At 36.7% G+C, this 22,870-nt stretch overlaps 1 protein-coding gene across 2 annotated transcripts in view; it reads left to right on the top strand.

Annotated features, from left to right (window-relative positions):
* HIF1A (hypoxia inducible factor 1 subunit alpha) overlaps positions 1-17,254 on the top strand; it is a 48,622-nt gene extending 31,368 nt beyond the window's left edge. For both annotated transcript variants that reach the window (XM_066272947.1, XM_066272946.1), the window contains exons 7-15: positions 2,152-2,258; positions 3,804-3,951; positions 5,981-6,201; positions 7,706-7,992; positions 10,965-11,087; positions 11,220-11,641; positions 14,347-14,455; positions 15,351-15,477; positions 15,955-17,254. In XM_066272947.1, coding sequence (XP_066129044.1) covers positions 2,152-2,258; positions 3,804-3,951; positions 5,981-6,201; positions 7,706-7,992; positions 10,965-11,087; positions 11,220-11,641; positions 14,347-14,455; positions 15,351-15,477; positions 15,955-16,106 — 1,696 coding nt within the window. In that variant the 3' untranslated portion in view covers positions 16,107-17,254. The remainder of the gene's footprint in view (positions 1-2,151; positions 2,259-3,803; positions 3,952-5,980; positions 6,202-7,705; positions 7,993-10,964; positions 11,088-11,219; positions 11,642-14,346; positions 14,456-15,350; positions 15,478-15,954) is intronic.
* The last annotated feature ends 5,616 nt before the right edge of the window (positions 17,255-22,870 follow it).

Raw genomic sequence — 22,870 nt, 5'->3', positions numbered from 1 at the left:
ATCCAGAATATCCCACAAACAGCTATGATTTACTAGACTAATTTCCAGTTACAATCATTCAACACATTTATTTGAGCATCTACTGTGTGTTTGGCACTAAAACTGACACTAAAGTAGAAAGGAAAATGAACAGTTTGTGTCCTCAAGTACTTACAATGAATGAATGGTCTACTGCATAATTGCTTTTGATCACAGGTTTCCTAGCCCATTAAATACTTTTGATCAAATTTTCTAGATCACTCCTCTTTTTGGTACAGAATATATAAGGTATGCAATTCTCTAAAGTTAAATGAACTTTTTACCTTTCTTGCTCCAGTATGAATAAGATCTTCTAGGAAAGTATGTGTTATTTCTATTTTGACATCTTTCATCCCTTGTGGTAGACATACCTCAACTCAGATTGAGAAGCAGTGATTGACATCTGATTTAGTCAGAGCTCTTTAACATGATATACAAGGCCCTCATTAATTTGATCCTCCTGCCTATTTTTCTAGCCTCGTCTCTTTCTGCTTTCCCCCACTAACCACATCAGAGTTACTGTTGTCTGTAGAATGTCAAACATTTTCTCATCTCTGTCTTTACTTGCAGTGTACCTTCTTCTTGAAAAGGTTTTGTTCTCTTTGACTCTCTTTTATACTCAACTCTTAAATCTCCTATAGAAAGCTGTCTTTTATGTCACCATTCTTTCTTATGGGTAAGAGTGGTGCCTCTGATTTCCTGCAACAGGTTCTTATCCTGTACATAACACATTATTTCATAAGGAGTATGGTAAGTGTATCGGAAGATTAGCCATATGTTGGGTTTTGTCTTTTCATTTCCCACCTAGAACAGTGCCAAGCATACATAGGCATAAAAAGGTTTAAATAATAAATTAATTTCATGGGAATATTATTTAAACACATAACCTACAAAGACCAATTAAAATTATTTTTAAAATGGAATTTTAAGAAAGAGGGCTGAATTTTTTTTTTTTTTTTAAGAATAGTTTCCTTTAAAATACTGCCACCTAGTGTAGATGTGTTTAGGGAGATCCCTTTATAAATAATTTTGAATTTGGCTTGGTATGGGTTAATTTTTTTTTATATATAAATCAGTTTTATATTTATGTATTTATTTTGGAATAAGCTATGGTAGAGCTTGTCTCAAAGTATGACAACACAACAGTTATTTTTATACATTTCTTAGAAGGATATCTTCCCTGTGCTCTTTCAGTAGTTGAGGTTTGATTTTTTTTTTTTTTACACAGTATGACACATAATTTTTAAATCAGCAGTCTGAGAAATCAAAAAGTTTAACTCGTGTTTTGTTCTCAGAAAAGAACATTTCTAAGAAGTGCTAAGAACATAGCTTTCTCTTTCCCATGGAAAGGGTTCCATTTTAGATTGTGGTTATAGAGAGTAAGATTTAGTGTCTATCCTAAAGGAACTGCCAGAGAACTGGGGGGGGGGGGGGGGCAACTGGATTACTTTCTAGTCCACTTCCAATTTGATCAATGAAGTACAAGAGCATCTTTTCCAAAAACCAATATAATAGGTATTTATATATTCTGTATTCCCATTTAGTGTGTATACTCTGGTTAATGATATTAAAATTTTGTAGTGGATATTGATCCCCCAAAGTGAAACCTTACCAAGGAGACCTGTTATATAAAGAATCTGGTTTTATACACACACACACACACATACACACAAAAAGAATCTGGTTTTATGGTAAGATAATGATACAGATTTAGTCTATTATCTTTTAAATTAAATGTCAGTGGTTACCTTTATAACATTTATCATTTAATTTAGCAGTACTTCATATGTACACTGTTCACAAAAATTAGGGGATATTTTATCGCCTCATCTTCATTTTGAAATATCCCCAATTTTTGTGAGCAGTATATTTATTACTACCAAAAGTATGTGACGAAAATAGGTAACAAGGTTGAGTGAAGGGGATTAAAGGGTGAAATAACAGGATGAATCCAGAGGACTTCAACAGGTGCTGCTGGTTTTAGTAACTGCAGAGTTACTAAAGGTGAGATGTAAACTTATTTTCAGCACAGAAAAATACTCATATTTGAATATTTATTTCATAAGTTGATATATATTCATTACTCTAAAAAAGCAAAAATTCATTGTCAGGTTCTCTTTTTTTTCTTAACAGAATTACTGAATTGATGGGATATGAGCCAGAAGAACTTTTGGGCCGCTCAGTTTATGAATATTATCATGCTTTGGACTCTGATCATCTGACCAAAACTCATCACGATAGTAAGTACAATGGAGGAACTCATAGGTATCCTATTTAACTCTTATGGTCTCTTTACTTTTTGGTAATACATCCACATACTTCTAACTTTTTGGTTAGTATTAACCAGTCTTTTTAGACTAAGTATCTTAATAAAACTTCATGAAGAATCTTGACCATTAAGTCTGTATTTTGTATTTGTTCAAGCAATACCAGTTAAAGCAGAATCATTTGATATCTAAAACTTCCTGGTGTTTCAAATACAAAGACTCAAAAAATATATTGTAGGATATTATAGCATGATTTTCAGAATTTATACTTAAGTATTCAGAACAGTGGTTAGCACTGAAGTACTAAGAAAATAATTGTTCAATGGAGGGAATTGTTTAGTGAAGTGAAGTTGATCAATGGCATATACTAGTGGTATAAAGTCCCCTTGACATATATTTCTCAGTTTTACTCAAATGTTGTTTGAAGATCCCATAGTAAGTAAAACTTTGAAATTTCTCATTTGCTGTTGAATCTACCTAAACATGACTTCCCAATGTGATTGGGGATGCTTGAATGTCACTGATTTAGTGTGCTTAGACTTGAACTACAGAGTAGACCCCAATACTAATAATAATGTCATCTTTACTATTTATCTAGTACTTTCTCCCAAATAAGTAATTAAGATGGCCTAAAATGCCAAAAGGGTTTGGCATGGTGTCAGTTGATTTCAGATATGCCAGCACAGCTATCTGAAGCATCTTTGGTTGTTTGGAAACTATAGCAGGAATTTAAGGAAATGATAGCAGTGCTTCTTTCTGGAATGGTCTCTGTGGAATCAAGATTATTCATTTTCTCTTCTTTTCTAATGCTTTCAACCTATAAGTCATTGAAACAATTTTATTTACTATTTTCCCTCATTCCTGGCTTTCATTTTATTTAAGATAAAAATCGGCAGGACAGTAGCTTATTTTGGGAGTTAAAATAATGAAATTGGGTACATTTTCAACTGTTCTGGGGCTATCCCTCACTTTCTTTTTTTTTTCTTTTTGTATTTTTCTGAAGCCAGAAATGAGGAGAGACAGTCAGACAGACTCCCGCATGCGCCCGACCGGGATCCACCCGGCACGCCTACCAGGGGCAATGCTCTGCCCACCAGGGGGCGATGCTCTGCCCCTCCAGGGCGTCGCTCTGCTGCGACCAGAGCCACTCTAGCGCCTGGGGCAGAGGCCAAGGAGCCATCCCCAGCACCCAGGCCATCTTTGCTCCAATGGAGCCTTGGCTGCGGGAGGGGAAGAGAGAGACAGAGAGGAAGGAGGGGGGGTGGAGAAGCAAATGGGGGGCGCTTCTCCTATGTGCCCTGGCCGGGAATCGAACCCAGGTCCCCCACACGCCAGGCCAACGCTCTACCGCTGAGCCAACCGGCCAGGGCCATCACTTTCTATTTAAACAATTACAACTGATCCCATTAATATAAATATTTCTCTCCTTTTCTAAAACTGATCAGTGTTTAACATCTATTCATTTAATTGACAAATCAGTATTGTCTCTGCATGACTCTTTTTCCACTTTACTCCTAGTGTTTACTAAAGGACAAGTCACTACAGGACAGTACCGGATGCTTGCCAAAAGAGGTGGATATGTCTGGGTTGAAACTCAAGCAACTGTCATATATAACACTAAGAACTCTCAACCACAGTGCATTGTATGCGTAAATTATGTTGTGAGGTAAGCTTGGAAAATAAATACGTTGGGGGAACAAGTAATACCTCTTTTTGGATCCTCTATTCTGAGAAGAGAATTTTATAAACGTTAACTGATTTTTATTTTCACATTTCTATCTATTTATGATTTTTGGTACTCTGATATGTGTTTCCAGACAAGCTATTCTACAGTGATTCTACTAGCTACTACTCGTAACTGTCCCCACTCTTTTCAATCCTGTTTTTAAAAAGACCTTGAAAAGAATACCAGATCTATGGATTAGTTTGTTCTAGTCATACAGCTGTATAAGCATATATTACCTCAAGACAGGTATGTTATTTTTGTAAGGTCAATACTGGCCTTAGAATAATTGTTAAATTTGTGTCATATCTGTCATTTCTCTATAATATTGGGGAAGTCTCATTTCTCTGAATATATTGAAGAGATGATAATATTTGGCTCAAAAGGTTATAAGAATTAAATGAAATTCTATGTGAGATTACTATAAAAGGCTGTATAATGTGACACATGACTCTTGAATATTCTTGAAACCTTCCCTTGGCTGATGGGCTTGTGACTATTTTGGATATCATAAAGTAATCTTTCATTTATTTGAGGAGGCAAATGCCCCCTTCTAGTCCATCTTCCACATTACCACTAGGCTGAAATTCCTTGCAGGAATACTTTATCATCTCATTTTCCTTAAAATTGTTTTAAAGCTATCACCCCCATGATACAGTCTCACCTACTTGGTAGAGCATCATGTCTTGTCATTATCTTCTATGCTCCCATGCTTTCATAAATGGAACCTTCTTTCTAAAATCTGTGGCCATTTCTTCTAGGAAGACTTTGCTCATTTTTTATTTTTGCCAATTCTGACACCATCCTTTAATGTTTTAATATTAGTGCCAAAGCGTTCTTTTGTGACTTTCCCATTATATAAGAATTAATTACTTAGAATGCCCCTTTCCCCTCACTACAATCTGCCTTACAAATACTACTTAAATCTATGTTTTAGCTAGTAGGCCCCTTTCTGAAGCAACCCTTCCCTATTTTAGCAATTACCACTTTGTATTTTGTTTGCACATTCACTTTCACACTGGGCTATAGCTTGAGGGCAAGAGTTCTATATTTTAATCTTTTTTTTTCTTAAGTGAGAAGTGGGGAGGCAGAGAGACTCCCACATGTGCCTGACCAGGACCCACCTGGCAAGCCCACTAGGGGGCGATGCTCTGCCCATCTGGGGCATTGCTCCATTGCAACCAGAGCCATTTTAGTGCCTGAGGCGAGGCCATGGTGCCATCCTCAGTGCCTTGGCCAACTTGCTCCAGTAGTGACTTGGCTGCAGGAGGGGAAGAGAGAGATATGGGGAAGGATGGAGAAGCAGATGGTCACTTCTGTGTGCCCTGGCCGAGAACAGATCCTGGGACATCTACGTGCTGGGCCGATGCTCTACCACTAAGCCAACTGGCCAAGACTATATTTTAATTTTTATAATAGTTCATTTTCTATAGTAAACTTAATATTTGTTGATTAAAGGGGCAATATAATTTATATTTAATGAATATGAAGCTGTTCATCATCCCTTTTCAACTGTATCCCCACAGGTGCTGTCACCAAAGACAGTATGGCACCCCTCTTAGAAACTCTGTTTATCTATATATCTTTATATTCTAGGACCATCCTCAGTGCCCTAGTGCTGTGCCAGTTTTATTATTTGTGAGTCAGCACAACAATTGAAACGATTATTTATGTCTTTAATCTACTTGATTATTAGATTTCTTTGTCACCACCACTCTTCCCAAAGGGACAGCTGAAGTTTCTTAATTGAAATTAGTCAAATATTTGAATTAGCTTATACTGTGAATTTTAATAGGTCTTTATTTCATATTGGTATCTTAAAGCCTGAATTAATTTGAACATGTATGTGTGAGATCAGGTCAGAGCATCTTAAAATGTTCCTTTACACAGAGTAGAATTTTTATCAGATTCTCTTTCCCTTCCCCCCCCCATTGTGTCAGTGCTAATTTAAGAATTATTGATCTCCTAACAGTGGTATTATTCAGCACGACTTGATCTTCTCCCTTCAACAAACAGAATGTGTCCTCAAACCAGTTGAATCTTCAGATATGAAAATGACTCAGCTATTCACCAAAGTTGAATCAGAAGATACAAGTAGCCTCTTTGATAAACTTAAGAAGGAACCTGATGCTTTAACTTTGCTGGCCCCAGCTGCTGGAGACACAATCATATCTTTAGATTTTGGCAGCAATGGTGGGTGTTTAGTTATTTTGTTAATTGTCTGAACCAGGGGTCGGGAACCTTTTTGGCTGAGAGATCCATGAATGCCACATATTTTAAAATGTAATTCTGTGAGAGCCATACAACAACCCGTGTACGTTATGCATTATCCAATAAAAATTTGGTGTTGCCTGACCGGCACAGTGGATAGAGTGTCGACTGGGATGCGGAGCACCCAGGTTCGAGACCCTGAGGTCACCAGCTTGAGTGCAGGCTCATCTGGTTTGAGCAAAGCTCACCAGCTTGGACCCACGGTCACCGGCTTGAGCAAGGGGTTACTCAGTCTGCTGTAGCCACATGGTCAAGGCACATATGAGAAAGCAATGAACTAAGGTGTCACAACGAAAAACTGATGATGCTTCTCATCTTTCTCCGTTCCTGTCCCTATCTATCCGTCTCTCTGTCCCTGTAAAAAAAAAAAAAAATTGGTGTTGCTCCAGAGGACAGCTATGATTGGCTCCAGCCACCGGCAACCATAAACATGAGCAGTAGGAAATGAATGGATTGTAATACATGAGAATGTTTTTTATTTTTAACATTTTTTTATTAAAGATTTGTCTGTGAGCCAGATGCAGCCATCAAAAGAGCCACATCTGGCTCGTGAGCCATACGTTCCCGACCCCTGGTCTAAACTGTGTTTGCTGTGATGCAAGCCGTTTTGTTTTATTTTTTTTTTATTTTTTTCTTTTAGATTTTTATTTATTCATTTTTATTAGAGAGAGAGGGGAGAAGGGAGAGAGAGAACAGGGGGAGGAGCAGGAAGCATCAACTCTCATATGTGCCTTGACCAGGCAAGCCCAGGGTTTTGAACCGTCGACCTCAGCTTTCCAGGTTGACGCTTTATCCACTGCGCCACCACAGGTCAGGCCAAGCCCGTTTTAATTGGACTTTATGTTGATATTTTTTGTTGGTAATCATTGGGACATTGTGGTCCCTATGTTTTTTGTTTTTCACAGTTTTCTTGAAAGTATTTGCTTAAATATTTTGCCCTTCTCATTTCTTAGCATGCCTGCTTTTTGTCACATTTTTGGAAATTGTGCTTCAAAGAGTCCTTAATGTATTTCTTCTTCCCACACTAATTTGTCTCAGCTACTCTTCTGCTTCTATATACTACTATCATATTTTCTCCACAACTTAGTAAAGTTGTATTACAATAGGTATAGTTGCATTAAAGTATAAATAAGCAGTCATACCATAATATCAAACATTCAGAATGAAAACTAATTTCAGACGAGGTTAAATGAAGAAAAGGTTGGAAATGATGAGTATTTTTTATGCCATATTGGAATTATCAGTAGTGGGGTTGGAAAGATAACTCAGACTTGTGGTTATACATAGTATCTGTAAACTTTCTGATTAAGGCAAATGTAACATTTTTGTTGTTTGAACAAACTAGATAACCCTTTGGTAAAAGGGGACATTTCTGTATATGTTAAAATCTAGATATCCTATAACTTGGCTAATTTTTTCTCTACAGACACAGAAACTGATGACCAACAACTTGAGGAAGTTCCATTGTATAATGATGTAATGCTTCCCTCATCTAATGACAAATTACAGAATATCAATTTGGCAATGTCTCCATTACCTGCCTCTGAAACCCCAGAGCCACTTCGAAGTAGTGCTGACCCTGCACTGAATCAGGAAGTTGCATTAAAATTAGAACCAAGTCCAGAGTCACTGGAACTTTCTTTTACCATGCCCCAGATTCAAGACCAACCAGCTAGTCCTTCTGATGGAAGCACTAGACAGAGTTCACCTGAGGTAGGTTTTGTGATATAAACAGAAAAGGATAACTCAGATTTTAATGTTCAGAAAGGAACATATTTGTGGATGTGATTCAAACTTTAATTGGATCAACATGTCATGGTTTTGTGTGCATTTTAGCACTTAAAATTACTACAAAAATGTTAAGAGCTTAACTTGGACCTCAGTGCGTGTTTTATCAAAGACAGGAACATGAGAAGGAACTGGCTTAACAAAAATCAAGAGGCAAAACTTCTGTTGCTCCTCTAAATATGTATATCAGTAAGACAAAAAAAAAATCTTGAATTTAGACATCCACAGAGGAAAACTCTGTATGTGCCTCCAAAAGTTAAGCCCTTACATACTACCTTTTGATTTGGAGAATTGTCCACTGGCCAAAGGCTTAAAAGGGAAAGGACCTTAAGCTCTGCCCAATTTTAGTCCACTTTCTGTCTCTATTTTGAAATTCTGGATAAGTATAACATGAAAATACCAAATCATACACAGAGTGAATAATTATTAGCTGTTTTCTTTGTGAGTTCTGTCTTGATATTAGTTTTCCTATAAACCATAAAAGTCCTCTTTAAGGGCAGGGCAGGGCTACAACTAAAGGTATCTCATAGGGCACTATTTCTAATTTCTAAATCTAGAGTGCTTCGAATGTAGTTTCCTTTGTCTAAAAATAGGCTCAAGAGTTGGGTAACTGAGATCTAAATGAGGCACAAATAAGCCTTAATAGGTGATAAATAATTTTGTATTAAATATTTATGGATCCAAATTAGCAAGCAAAAAGTAGGAGTTTTACCTCCTTTGTCCTGGTTGCTCAGTTTGCCTAGCACAAAATGTTTTTGATTTGTTTTATTTTTTATTTTTGTTGTTGTTGTTGTTGTTTTTTTCTTTTTTTTTTTTTCATTTTTCTGATGCTGGAAACAGGGAGAGACAGTCAGACAGACTCCCGCATGCGCCCGACCGGGATCCACCCGGCCCGCCCACCAGGGGCGGTGCTCTGCCCCCCAGGGGGCGATGCTCTGCCCATCCTGGGCGTCGCCATATTGCGACCAGAGCCACTCTAGCGCCTGAGGCAGAGGCCACAGAGCCATGCCCAGCGCCCGGGCCATCTCTGCTCCAATGGAGCCTTGGCTGCGGGAGGGGAAGAGAGAGACAGAGAGGAAAGCGCGGCGGAGGGGTGGAGAAGCAAATGAGCGCTTCTCCTGTGTGCCCTGGCCGGGAATCGAACCCGGGTCCTCCGCACGCTAGGCCGACGCTCTACCGCTGAGCCAACCGGCCAGGGCAATTTGTTTTATTTTTAATCTAACAAAAATGTTATAATGAAGCAAAAGTTTATGCTTAGAATACATAGCTATAGTTTTTTGGTTAGAATTTATGCTTAGAAACTTCCAAAAGTACGGTACATTCATTAAGATGAATGCCTGCTCCCCAGAGTAAGTTGTAAGATTTTTAGAAAGATCACCCCAGGAATGTGCCCTCTCAGTACAAAAGTAGATTCTAGTGAATGTATCATCTAGTTGTTGACCAGTTGGGTACCACGTGGGAGATGAATTACTAAATGAGTTTTATTCTTTAGAATAAACAGGTAAAATGCATCTTGTAATTTTAAATGTATAAATTATGTTCTAGAACATATAGTCAGAAATGCATATAGTAGCTCTTCCTTATCCACGGAGGACACATTCCAAGACCCCCAGTGGATGCCTGGAACTGAGGATAGTACGAAACCCTAATCACCTTCTTCAGCTCTGCTGGAAGTATGGCAGCATTGGCAGATGCAAGCTCTCCAGTTGTTATATTTTTCATCTCTTACTTGCTTGCAGTAAATGGCTTCATGTCACTCATTTGAGGGGATAATTTACTGAATGAAGTCTTTATATGGGCTCAGTTCTTGCTGGCACAACACACTGCCGTCAGTTGGAACATGTGTTCTGTTCATATCTTCTACCCACAAATTTAATGCCTTTTTCCATCTTAACTAAGCACTCAACATGCACTGTGCCGGTAACTTGCAGTTTTAGATGTGACAGCAGAACTAGCATAAATTTCTTTTTCCTTCACAATTTCATGAATATAATAAGATTTATTCTTACTGTAGTTCTTAGCAGCCTCAGCATATGGGGTTTTTTTCCCCTTTCCTTATTAAGTCAAGAACTTTCACATTTCCTATTAAAGGAAGCACTTTACAGCTTCTCTTTGGCATATCCAAATTGCAGCATCACTACTCTTAAGTAAAATAAGAGTTACTTCGAACATAAGCACTGTGATATTGTGATAATTGATCTGATAACCAAGACACCTACTGACCAATGTGTGGGTAGTATATACAGCGTGGATACACTAAACAAAAGGATGATTAATGTCCATGGCAGGATGTAGTGGAACAATGTGAGATTTCATCACACTACTCAAAGCAATGCAAAGTTAAAACGTATAAAATGCTTAATTCTAGAATTTCCTATTTGATATTTTCAGACCTCAGTTGACCATGGATAACTGAAACTGCAAAAAGTGAAATCACAGATAAGGGGGAACTCCTGTATTGGCAAAATTAGTTAAAAGTGTAAACTCAAAATGTACTGGCTGGGTAGTTCAGTTGATTAGAGCAGTGTCCCAATAACGTCAAGATTGCAGGTTTGATTCCTGGTCTGAGCACATAACAAAAATCAACCAATGAGTGCCTAAATAAGTGGAACAACAAATTGATGTTTCTCTCTGTTTCTCGCTCTCTCTAATCAGTAGTTAAAAAGTTAAAAATTAAAAAAATTGAAAGCTCTTTCATATAGCTGTGCTGGTTTAGATGTGGTAACTACTAAAGAAAAAAAGTATAAGCTCCTTTAATTTCTCACTAGTCAGATAAAAATTAAAACAACAGATGGACTTTGTTATGTATTCTCTGAGATCTGGTTTGAAAATTCTAACAACTAGCAAACCATGCAGGCTTCTGCGGGGAAAGTAAAAATATTTAATTTCCTTTACAGCCTACCAGTCCCAGTGAATATTGTTTTGATGTGGATAGTGATATGGTCAATGAATTCAAGTTGGAATTGGTAGAGAAACTTTTTGCTGAAGACACAGAAGCAAAGAATCCATTTTCCACTCAGGTATATGAATTCATTTATTATATTTTATATTAAACTTTATTAATTTTTAATCTGAAGTGACTTTAGGTTTAACTTGGTTTTCTTTTATAAGATGTAGTCATTGTAAAAACTCATGCATTTGTTGTTTTATAGGACACTGATTTAGACTTGGAGATGTTAGCTCCTTATATCCCAATGGATGATGACTTCCAGTTACGTTCCTTCGATCAGCTGTCACCACTGGAAAGCAGTTCTACCAGCCCTCAAAGTGCGAGCACAATTACAGTATTCCAGCCAACTGAAATGCAAGAACCAGCTATTACCACCACCACTGCCACCACTGATGAATTAAAAACACTGACAAAAGATGGTATGGAAGACATTAAAATACTGATTGCATCTCCGTCTCCTGCCCACGTATCTAAAGAAACAGCTAGTACCACCACATCGTCATATAGTGGTGGTACTCGAAGTCGGACAGCCTCACCAAACAGAGCAGGAAAAGGAGTTATAGAACAGACAGAAAAATCTCATCCAAGAAGTCCTAACGTGCTATCTATCACTTTGAGTCAAAGGTATTTATTTATATGTAGCATTAAAGTTACAGTTATTTTATTATTTTTTAGAAAATGTGTGTGATGGTAAATTATTTCTAAACATAGCAAATTTTCTGATGTGTATGTTTTAGGAACATAAAATTGACATACAAATTCTGAACTTAAAACAAGTACTCCAAAAACTGTTTCTAAATTAGCTTATATATTTTCTCTAAAATAATCATAATCATATCATCTCTGAATATTGGAGGGTCTTCTAATACCTTTAAAAATAAAATCTAGCCAATAAGTTTTGTAAATGTACAAAAACTGGCCCAGTTTCTTATGTTTGTTTAAATCAAACCAGTTAACAATCCTCACTGCTTCCATTTCTTGGAGCTCTTTTTAAGCTTATTTAGAAAAGAGCCCTTCTGACTCACAGGTATTTCCAGTTCCCCATTCCATTAAGCTTGATGGTCTTTATTCCTCAGTATTCATTTTAAATATTTATATGACTTCTTTGTAAATATTATGTATAGTTATGTTACAATTACTTTTACTTTTCATTGCATATTTATAGAACATTCATTATATATTATAGGTTAAATAAGTTTTTAAGAGCTACAGCAGGAATCTAAGCCTAACTTAAAGACATTGCTTCTGTGGAACAAATTTGAGCAAATATCTGGACGCACACCAAATTTTAAATTATAATTTTTGTATATAATTTGTCATGGGATTTTAACATTTTAAATTTGAGGCTGTAGTCAGAGGAAATAAGTTTTAGCTAGTTGGTGGAGCAGTGTGTGGAGGAGAGAAATGATTCCTCTCTGCTGTGCCTAGATTACCAACCCAGGGATCAATACAGTAGAAAGAGCAGCACCACTGCCAGAGCGCATGGCCTTTTCTCCTGCCTCCATCAGTACTTTGACTTAGAGTGCTGGTAGAGGCCTTTTCTTAGAACTCAGAAAACATCTTGGGGCTTTAGGTTAACAAAGCAGCATTGTACATTACTTTATAAATTACTATGTCACCAACTGACTTCAGACTCTGAGTTCCTCTAACGCAATGACAGTGTCTTGGACATTTCAGTGCTATTAATACTTAATGCAGTACCTAATATGTAGTAGTTGTTCAATAAGTGAATATTGAATGGACAGATGAATGAATATAGTAATATAAATATTGATGACAATGACCTGAAATTTACAGTTTGCTATTAGCTACAGGAGACTATGGGATATTTAGTTTTCTGAATAGCTACATACTTGTCAAAACCAATTATTTTTCTTTCTTTTTTTTTTTTTTTTTACAGAGACAGAGTCAGAGAAAGGGATAGATAGGGACAGACAGACAGGAACGGAGAGAGATGAGAAGCATCAATCGTTAGTTTTTCGTTGGGACACCTTAGTTGTTCATTGATTGCTTTCTCATATGTGCCTTGATGGGGGGGGAGGGCTACAGCAGACCGAGTAACCCCTTGCTCGAGCCATCGACCTTGGGTCCAACCAAGCTGGTGAGCTTTTGCTCAAACCAGATGAGCCCGCACTCAAGCTGGCAACCTCGGGGTTTCGAACCTGGGTCCTCCACATCCCAGTCCGACACTCTATCCACTGTGCCACCGCCTGGTCAGGCAGGCTCAAACCCAAGTTCTTAATATCTAGTCATGTTAGCAATTTTTTTTAACATTAGTTCCACTATAGTATATACTAGAGACTTTAAGAGATGAATTTTATGAACTACTGTATTTGGAGGCTTTCATTACTACTTCTCTATGTAATTGCAAAATCAAAGTGCTGCACTAAACCAGACAACTTACAGCTTTATAGCAAAGATTAAAGATAACCATTAAGAGTACTACTGCTGAGATGATATTTATGTGATACAGAGTTATACTTCTTAAAGATTATATAGTTACATAAGGATTTAAAAACCTATCTATATATATTGGAGGTTTTACAAAACTGCATGTAGGCAGGCGGTTAGATTAATGTGTCACCCACCCATATGCATTTTCCTTGGAACAGAACAAGGAGCCATTAATAATTATGTATAGATGTGAAAGTTCTTGAAAAGAAAGTATAGCCATTACAAAATTGATTTGACCCATAAAACAGTTCTTCACTATATTAATTTTTGATGCAGGTTTGATAACTAACTAGGTCAAAAGTGAAGGTAGACTAGCTTAGTAGGAAGATCACTGGGAGGGGCATGGGTATAAAGAATGTACTTCTATATCTGCAACTAATTAGCAATAGGACTTTGAGATAGTTATCTAACTGGCCTCAGGTTTCTCATTTATAAAATGAGTATTATACACCTATGATACCGTCTTTAGGATTGAAGTTAAGACTAAGATGAACTAATGAACATAAAATGTTTTATGAACTGAAATTTTTATACAAATGTGAAATTAATCTTGTATTATAGTAATCCCAAAAATATTTGTACTATTTTAGGTGGGATGAAAGGCCAATATTTAAGTTTTTTACTTAAAAGATGGTTCAGTCTAGTTCTGTTCACTTCTACTTTATTAATAAGGAAATACAAATTTTAGGATATTTTGTTTTAAAAATTGAACTTTGACTTTTAAAGTGATAAACTTTAGTAATCAGGAAAAGTTCTCATATATAACATATTCCTTAATTGGAAAACAGGCATTATACATTTTTTTGAAGAAAGCTAGTTCGATATTTTTAAAATAATAATAATACAACCATATTTTTATTTAAAAACATTTTCAGAACTACTGTTCCTGAGGAAGAACTAAATCCAAAGATAATAGCTTTGCAGAATGCTCAAAGAAAACGAAAAATAGAACATGATGGTGCCCTTTTTCAAGCAGTAGGAATTGTAAGTGTGAGAATATGTGTTTGCTTTTCTCAGCTAATGTGCTATTTATGTTATGTCGATAATTTTTTTGCTTCCAAATACTAAATTTGTACTTTTAGAATTTATACAATGTTTTTTTCCCTTTGTACATACTATTTCTTAAAAACAGTGAATACATTGTCAGTATAAAAATTCAAGTAATACAGATGTATTTCAAGTGTAAAGTGATGTCCTTCCCTTATTCTGCCCAACATCACCACCAGTCTTGTTCTCTTCCTTTTATGTTACTTTCCTCTTCTTTCCCCCAAAACATGGTAGTTATGTTAAGTCAGTGTTTCTGATATCAGAGTACCGTATTTCCCCATGAATAAGACGCTCCCATGTATAAGACGCATCTTAATTTGGGGGTCTGAAATTTGAAAAAATATATATATTACATCAAGTTATTGAACTCAAATTTTTATTCATCATAAAGTTCATACAACTCCTCATCACTGTCAAAACTCCCATCCATTAGCTTGTCCTCATCTATGTCTGATGACGAGTCACTGTCTTCAACAATGAGTGCAAAAACAAGTGTGAAAAAGTGGGAAATGCAAGGGGAAAAAATCTGCCTTCATTTTATAAGATGCACCCAGTTTTTAGACCCAAAATTTTTCGTGAAAAGGGTGCGTCTTACACATGGGAGATCTAGTAACCAGATTAACTGGGAAGAATTTACAGAGATGTTAGCCATACATAATGTGTGGCAAATGAATGTCTTTATCATAGTAGTGGTAAGAGAAAGAATGAGAAATAATTTTGGGCAGTATTTGGTTTAAGAAATCTTCCTACTCCATGTTACTAAACTTACATTGATATCAAAGTTTTTTATTTAAAGAAACTAAAGAAAGTGAAATAACTTTACTGTTTTTAGGGAACATTACTACAGCAGCCAGATGATCGTGCAACTACATCAACGCTTTCTTGGAAACGTGTAAAAGGATGCAAGTCTAGTGAACAGAATGGAATGGAGCAGAAGACTATTATTTTAATACCCTCTGGTTAGTTTATTCTTTTTGCCCTGAATATTACAGAGAATTATGGTTTTTTACTTAAGAACTTTGCTCCAAGTGAGAGTGATTTACATTCCTTAGCAAGATTAAAAAGTAAGGTAGCTATTTTACATAAGGGCTATAACACAGAAATCACTATTTCAAGATGGAACTTTAATTTTTTTAGTAATTGTGTTTGTGTGGCTAAGTACTATTAATATTGGATAGAAGCTGAACCTTGTAAATATTTTGCCTTTTTATAAATTGATTTATCATTCCTTTGTGCCTTCATTGTATCCTGTAAGCATTTCTGACATAGCGCCAGTAACACTTGATTGCACGTAGCTATTGTTTTGCACCACAGACTAAAAACCCTCCCAGAAATGGCTTATTTGCCTTATTTTCCCAATACCTAGTGCATAGTCGGTGTTTAATAATAATCATTGACTAGATGAATGAATACTCAGGTGTCTCCTTGTTTTTCAGATTTAGCATGTAGACTGCTGGGGCAGTCAATGGATGAGAGTGGATTACCACAGCTGACCAGTTATGATTGTGAAGTTAATGCTCCTATACAAGGCAGCAGAAACCTACTGCAGGGTGAAGAATTACTCAGAGCGTTGGATCAAGTTAACTGAGCTTTTTCATAATCTCATTCCTTTTTTTTGGACACTGGTGGCTCATTACCTAAAGCAGTCTATTTATATTTTCTATATCTATCTAATTTTAGAAGCCTGGCTACAATACTGCACAAACTTGGTTAGTTCAGTTTTGATCCCCTTTTTACTTAATTTACGTTAATGCCAGATCACGGACAGCAGATTTTCACAGTTCTTTGGTATTTAAACCATTGCATTGCAATAGTATCATTTTTAAAATGCACCTTTTTATTTATTTATTTTGGGCTAGGGAGTTTGTCCCTTATCGAATTATTTTTAATAAGATGCCAATATAATTTTTTAAGAAGGCAGTAACCTTTCATCATGATCAGTTTGAAAAATTTTTACTCAGTATTTTCACATTTTACATAAACAATAATGATTTGCCAGCAGTACATGGTAGCCACAATTGCACAATATATTTTCTTAAAAAAATACCAGCAGTTACTCATGCAATATATTCTGCATTTATAAAACTAGTTTTTAAGAAGAACTTTTTTTTGGCCTATGAAATTGTTAAACCTGGAACATGACATTGTTAATCATTTAATGACTCTTTTAAATGCTTGTATGGTTTATTATTTAAATGGTTAAAGCCATTTACATGATATAGAAAGATAAGCATATATCTGGAAGGTATGTGGCATTTATTTCGATAAAATTCTCAATTCAGAGAAATGAACTTGATGTTTCTATAGTCACTTTGCCAGCTCAAAAGAAGACAATACCCTATATGTAGTTGTGGAAGTTTATGCTAATTATTGTGTAATTGATATTAAACTTAAATGTTCTGCCCACCCTGTTGGTATAAAGATGTTTTGAGCAGATTGTGAACAAAAAAAAAAAATCATACTTTGTTAGCAAAATTGCCTAGTATGTTAATTTGCTCAAAATCTGATGTTTGGTTTATGCACTTTGTCGCGAATAACATCCTTCTGTTTTCATATAGATTTCAATAATTGAGTGATTTTAGAAGTATTATTTTAGAACTATATAGTTGTCACAGTAAACATCCTGTTTTTCTATGTGCATTGTACAAATTTTTCATTCCTTTTGCTCTTTGTGGTTGGATCTAACACTAACTGTATTGTTTTGTTACTTCAAATAAACATCTTCTGTGGACCAGGTCCCCCTTGATCAGCTTTTATGTTAATGCTTATTTCAATACCTCCAACTCCTAAAATTGTTTGCTAACAATTTAAGTGTTTTATGAAAATTACATAGGCATAGCCTTGATTATTTCTCCTTTTATCTTTTGCTATCACCCTAATGTATATGTCCCTAAATATCATGTAAAATAATAACAAACCATAATTTTCCACTGTAAAGAGTATGCTTTTAGAAATGAAGTTAGTTTATAAGTTTAAGAATCTATTAAAGTAAAAAAAATTTAATGTTTTAATATGAGTGGGATGAATGAAGCAAATCCTGAACATTATAGTCACATAATGTTGTAAGAACCGAAGGTCCGCTAAAGAGTTCTAATCTATTCCCATTCACAGATAAAGAAATTCAGAACCTCAAATGATAAATGATTTGTCTATGCCCTAAAGGTAATAAATGCCAAACCAATGATTTAAAAATTTAGGTCTTTTGACTCTATTATAAAACAGAACTAACCATGTTTTATTTTTGTTTTAATCATACTGTATATTTTAATTTTAAAATATATATATATTTTTTTTCTCCCATATATTTTTATGAAATTGGGGTATTTTCTGATTATAAAAGCAATATATTCTCATTTTTTAAAAAGGTAGCACAAAAAGATATAAAAAATAAAAATCACTGTGAATCCTGGTACCTAGAAGTAACTGCAAATTATTTTTATAGACAAATTATACAGGTGGCACCAGGGTCTAAGGTATGGTAGCTTGAGGTTATAGGAACAAAATATTCTGAACAAAATACACTAAGCCATGGACCTAGACAGGTTCTTTTTACTTTAGAGTGAAGAAAATGTGATTACAGTTACATAAAAACTTAAGAAAAAAATTTACAGTACTAAAACTCTATCCAAGATTTTGGGGCACATGTATACTTCACAATAAATACTCTGATCCAAAGTGCTCATGTATTTAACTAATTACAGAGAGTATGAGAGGTATTTTAGAATAAAGTAGCTGTTTAATATTCCCAGGTCAAAATATCAAAAATCATGTTTATTCTGATAGCAAATTACCTTCAGTTGAAAACTAGAAATTTAGGTAGTTTTCAAATATTAGTAATGGTCAGATTTTGTATTGACTGGGAGTCTGGGAAAATTACTTGTGAGAGCAAGAGCAATGATTGAGAAGAAAAAGCCACTTTAAAGGACGTGAGAGCTTGAAGAAAACAAGTACCCACCTCTGGATCATTCAAAAAACAAGCCCCCTGAAATGCTTGAAGCTGAAATAGAACCAGCTCTTCCTTCCCAGTATTGGGCTCTCTCTGACAACATTACAGAACTTTTTTTTTTTTAAACATCTCTTAAGTACATGCTTGACTTTGTGCTAAGCATTTTGCATGTTATCACACACAAAAAACACCTATGAATTAGTACTTGTACCTTGTAGATGAGAAAATGTCTTAAGAGGTGGCCTAAGGTTCAGAGCATTTGAACAGGCCATTAATACTCCATAGCCGGTGGTGTCAACCACTTTGTAGCGCTAGCCAGAAGAACATACCCTTGTCCCTATTAACTGTTGAAATCGCAAACAAGAGAAAGCAGTGAGGGTGTAGGGAACTGAGGGTGGGTGTCTTGAAGATAATGCAATCATGCAGGACTTCGAGGGGATGTCCTAAGAGGAATGGCAAGACCTAAATTAAAAAAAGTGTTTTAAAGTGCTATTTAGCTGAAATTTCAGATTGTAATCTGAAATACCGATTTAGGTGTCTGGTTATGGAGACATCCAAATGAATGCTAAACTAAAATGCTATACGAATGTATGGCAAAGTTCTCCCAGAGCTGTTTGACTTCATGGCACAATAGACATGTTTATTTCCTATTAAATTTGTCTAACCTCACAATTGTAAATCATGATTTCCCCCTATAACCTCTAAGAAAAGATCAAGTTCCCGGATTTGCAGAATCTGGAATTTCTAGAAGTTCAAATTTCCATTGTAGCAACATCAAAAACAAGTTGCAAAGAATATGGACTATTTTTTTTAAACAATTGGGATTAGTTAAATAAAACCTTTGCAAACATTGCTAGCTAGAACCAACGAAAATGTAAAGAATTTTTTTACTTGAGTGTTTTAAAAGTCTGCCACTTAAACTTTGCTCGTATTTCATCACTTTAAATAGCGCTGAACCTGTTGTCCCAGATCATTTCACAGAGAATTAATTCAATCTGTAGAACTGATACGGAACAGTCTGCCTACAACATAAAAAATCTACACCTTACCACAAATTTGAATGCCTTCTGGAGCTTTGTTGTGTTCACACCTTTAGAGGTTTGGGCATAGTTTTTATTCTTACCTGTAGCAGACGGTTTTACCCAAGACGCTGCTCAGACACCCGATCTCCTTGTATTATTTTATTTCCTTTATTCCCTTGTTTTGGCTCCATTCCGGGACGGAGAGGAAAGGCAGGTGCCTGAGAGCGGCAGTGATCAGACCCTCAGCAGGGAAAATACCAAGGATGCGGTATGGACCTGGAACCCTTTTAATCCCCGGTGCCGCTGGTGCTACTTAAGGATGTGAAACTCGAGCCGCGGAATGCAATTTACCCTAGTACCGCCCACCGCGCTGCAGGCCACGCCCCGGTACGTGCCCGGCCGCAGCACCGCAGGTCGGCCCCCGCCCTGGTCACCGCGCCCCCTGGGCTTGGTGCTCGTGCGAGTCCGCAGCTTCTGCTCTTGCTCGCGTACGTGTGAGAGCGCATGTTGGGAGGCCAACACCTGCCGGTTCTTGGATGGGTCTGTGGGTGCAAAAGGGGTCAGTGCAGCCCTTTGTCTTCGTTAGTTGTCCAATTCTGGTGTCTTCCCCAAACTTCTTTGTTTGGGCGGGAGAGTGAGCGGAATGAAAGGATGTATTGTATTGCATTAGAACTGTCTTCGGTTTTCCAAATCATAAGCTTTGGGGTGTGAAGCTGTGCTTTGCAGAATACAAAATATCTGTGATCGCTTAACAGGTCGGACGCTGGTTACCTATATAATATTTAAAAAACTTAGTCACCTAATCTGATAAAAATCAGGGCGTTTGTTTATTTAAATATATTCCCCTTAAGACACTCGATGACTTAGTTTATTTTAAATAAAGCACTTTGAGGTGTTATGGATTATGTAAATGGAATTTTAGGTGCCCTAGGTGTTTCTGTTTTTTGTGTTTTTTTTGTGTTTTAGGGGGTTTTTTTGCTTGTGTTTTTAAAATTTGTTGCGGGCTGGCATCTTATTGAGGGCTGCTATTGAGAGTTCTTTGGGAGAAAGTAATCTTGAGGGAGAGAAGGGAGGTGAGTTTACTGACTAAGGCAAAGCTTGGGGCTCTAAATTTCAACTGCTGTAATTAGTATGTTGGGATTGCACAGTTTGTTGTAAAGGACAAAAACAGATATTGTTTATAATAGATAACCTCGCCTCTACATAGCCACAACTGACTGCAATATACATTTTATTGTAAATCACATTCTTATGGTTTTTAAAATAGAATTTCCTAGAAAGTGATGGTCAGTTTTTCAAAAAGTAGTCAAGGTATTTTAAATACATTTTTTTACTAATAAAAACTGATCGATGGGTCTCATCATGGTGTGTTTGTATTTAACTAGAAAGGTGCCATTTAAGGCGAGTGCTACGTTTTTGGTCTTATGGATGCTTAATAAATCGTTATACACTGATGATTCTCCACAGAAAAGAACAGGCTGGGGTGAGTGTGCGTGTGTTTGTGTGTGTGTGTGTGTGTGTGTGTGTGTGGCCAAGGACAGGGGAGTGGGGGTGCAATGTTTATCACAAAGAGTAATGCATTTTAAAAGATTGAAGAAACATCATACATAGCCTGGCAAACTATATTTTAGATATTTTTGAACTATTAAAATATTAAGAAATACTGTTTTATGTAGTGATTGTTTCCAAATATTTCTGGATAATATTTGTTCTTTGAAACAGATTTCAATATTTCTACACACAACTGCAATGACAAACTCTTTAACAGCAGCAGCACTGAGTAAGCTGTGGGTTGGAGCCATTATGAACTGTTGCTTCACTCCTCAGTCTTTTGGTAGAATATACACTGCTCATAAATATTAGGGGATATTTGATCGCTTCAGATTCATTTAAAAATATTGTCTAATTTTTGTGAGCAGCATATAATGCAAAGACCTATCCAAAGTGAGCTACTAATACTGCAAATCAGAGAGCAGCCAGCACAGTCCATTTGCCTCTTTCTGGGAAAATTCAACTGTAAATATTTGCCACCCCTGAGAACCTTTGTCATTTCACCTTTAGCTTTCTTTACTGCTCGTTTTTTTTTTCTTCTTAGCTTTCTATGATCGTTTATGTATCTTATCTTTCCTACTGAACTCATAGTTCCTTTGGAGCATGATTCCCATCTGATTCATCTTTGTTTTAAAGCCTTCCCCTCTGTTTGCACAGGGACAACTCACACTTCATGAGGTGTGACAGGAATTCATGTGACACGGGGAACAAGGGAAGAATTATGATCAGAGTTACAGAATGGGGGGAAAAGGACCATGTTAAACAAAAACCCACATAGCCCAAAACTTTTGTGAAAGAAAGAGTTTACTGAACCATACACCAGCCAGAAAAAGGGCCCAGTCCTGGGACATACAATAAACAACCAGGCACAGAACTAGTTGGAAAAGACAAACTTGGGCCCCAGCCACTTGGCTCAGTGGATAGAGCGTCGGCCCAGTGGATGGACATCCTGGGTTCAATCTCCAGTCAGGGCACACAAGAGAAGTGACCATTCTCTTCCCTTCCCTCTCTCTCTTCCTCTTTTCTCTCTTCCCCTCTTGCAGCCAGTGGCTCGATTGGTTGGAGTGTTGAGCCTGAAGAAAGGTGTAAGTTCTTTTGAAAGACTACACTGACTGTACATAAGGGGTGACGGTAAAAGGTGAAGCCGGGGAAGTTCTAGGATATGTGCTCATCCCATACGGAAGAAATACGTACTACTTCTTGATAAGTTGTGGACGAGAGACGGAAAGTGCATGCATGAAGCAGGATGTGTTGGTGTCTGGTTGATTCAAAGTTTCAACATTTAGGAATGTGAATAGTTTTTTGTTCAGTTTGGTCCACAGTTGTTAATTGAGTGCCTCAGTTGTCTCTCTGCCACTCTCCGTCTCACTGTAATTTAACTTAGGACATCACAGAATTTATCTCATCAACGATTATCTACCTCTTCTAGTGAAATTCACACATTCAATGAGCAATTATTTGGGGATTGAGTGAGTCCAAGATGTTTGCTTTGTTCTGAATGTTTGTGTCCCCTCAAATTCCTATGTTGAAACCTACCTCCAAGATGATCAGTATTAGGACGTGGGGCCTTTGGAAGGTAATTAGATCATGAGGATGGAGCCCTCATGAATGGGATTCATACCCTTATAAAAGAGGCTTCAGAAAGTTTCACTGCCCCTTTGGCCATGTGAGACTACAATGAGAAGTCAGCAATCTGCAATCTGGAATAGGGCTCTCATTAGAACTTGACTATGCTGGCCCTGACCATTAGGCTCAGTGGATAGGGTGTTGGCCTGGCCTTTGGATGTCCAGGTTTGATTCCTAGTCAGGGCACACAGGAGAAGTGACCATCTG

This window comes from Saccopteryx bilineata, chromosome 4 (assembly GCF_036850765.1).
Source record: "Saccopteryx bilineata isolate mSacBil1 chromosome 4, mSacBil1_pri_phased_curated, whole genome shotgun sequence".
In the NCBI taxonomy this organism is placed as follows: Eukaryota; Metazoa; Chordata; class Mammalia; order Chiroptera; family Emballonuridae; genus Saccopteryx; species Saccopteryx bilineata.
This window is presented reverse-complemented; position numbering and strand designations above follow the sequence as displayed.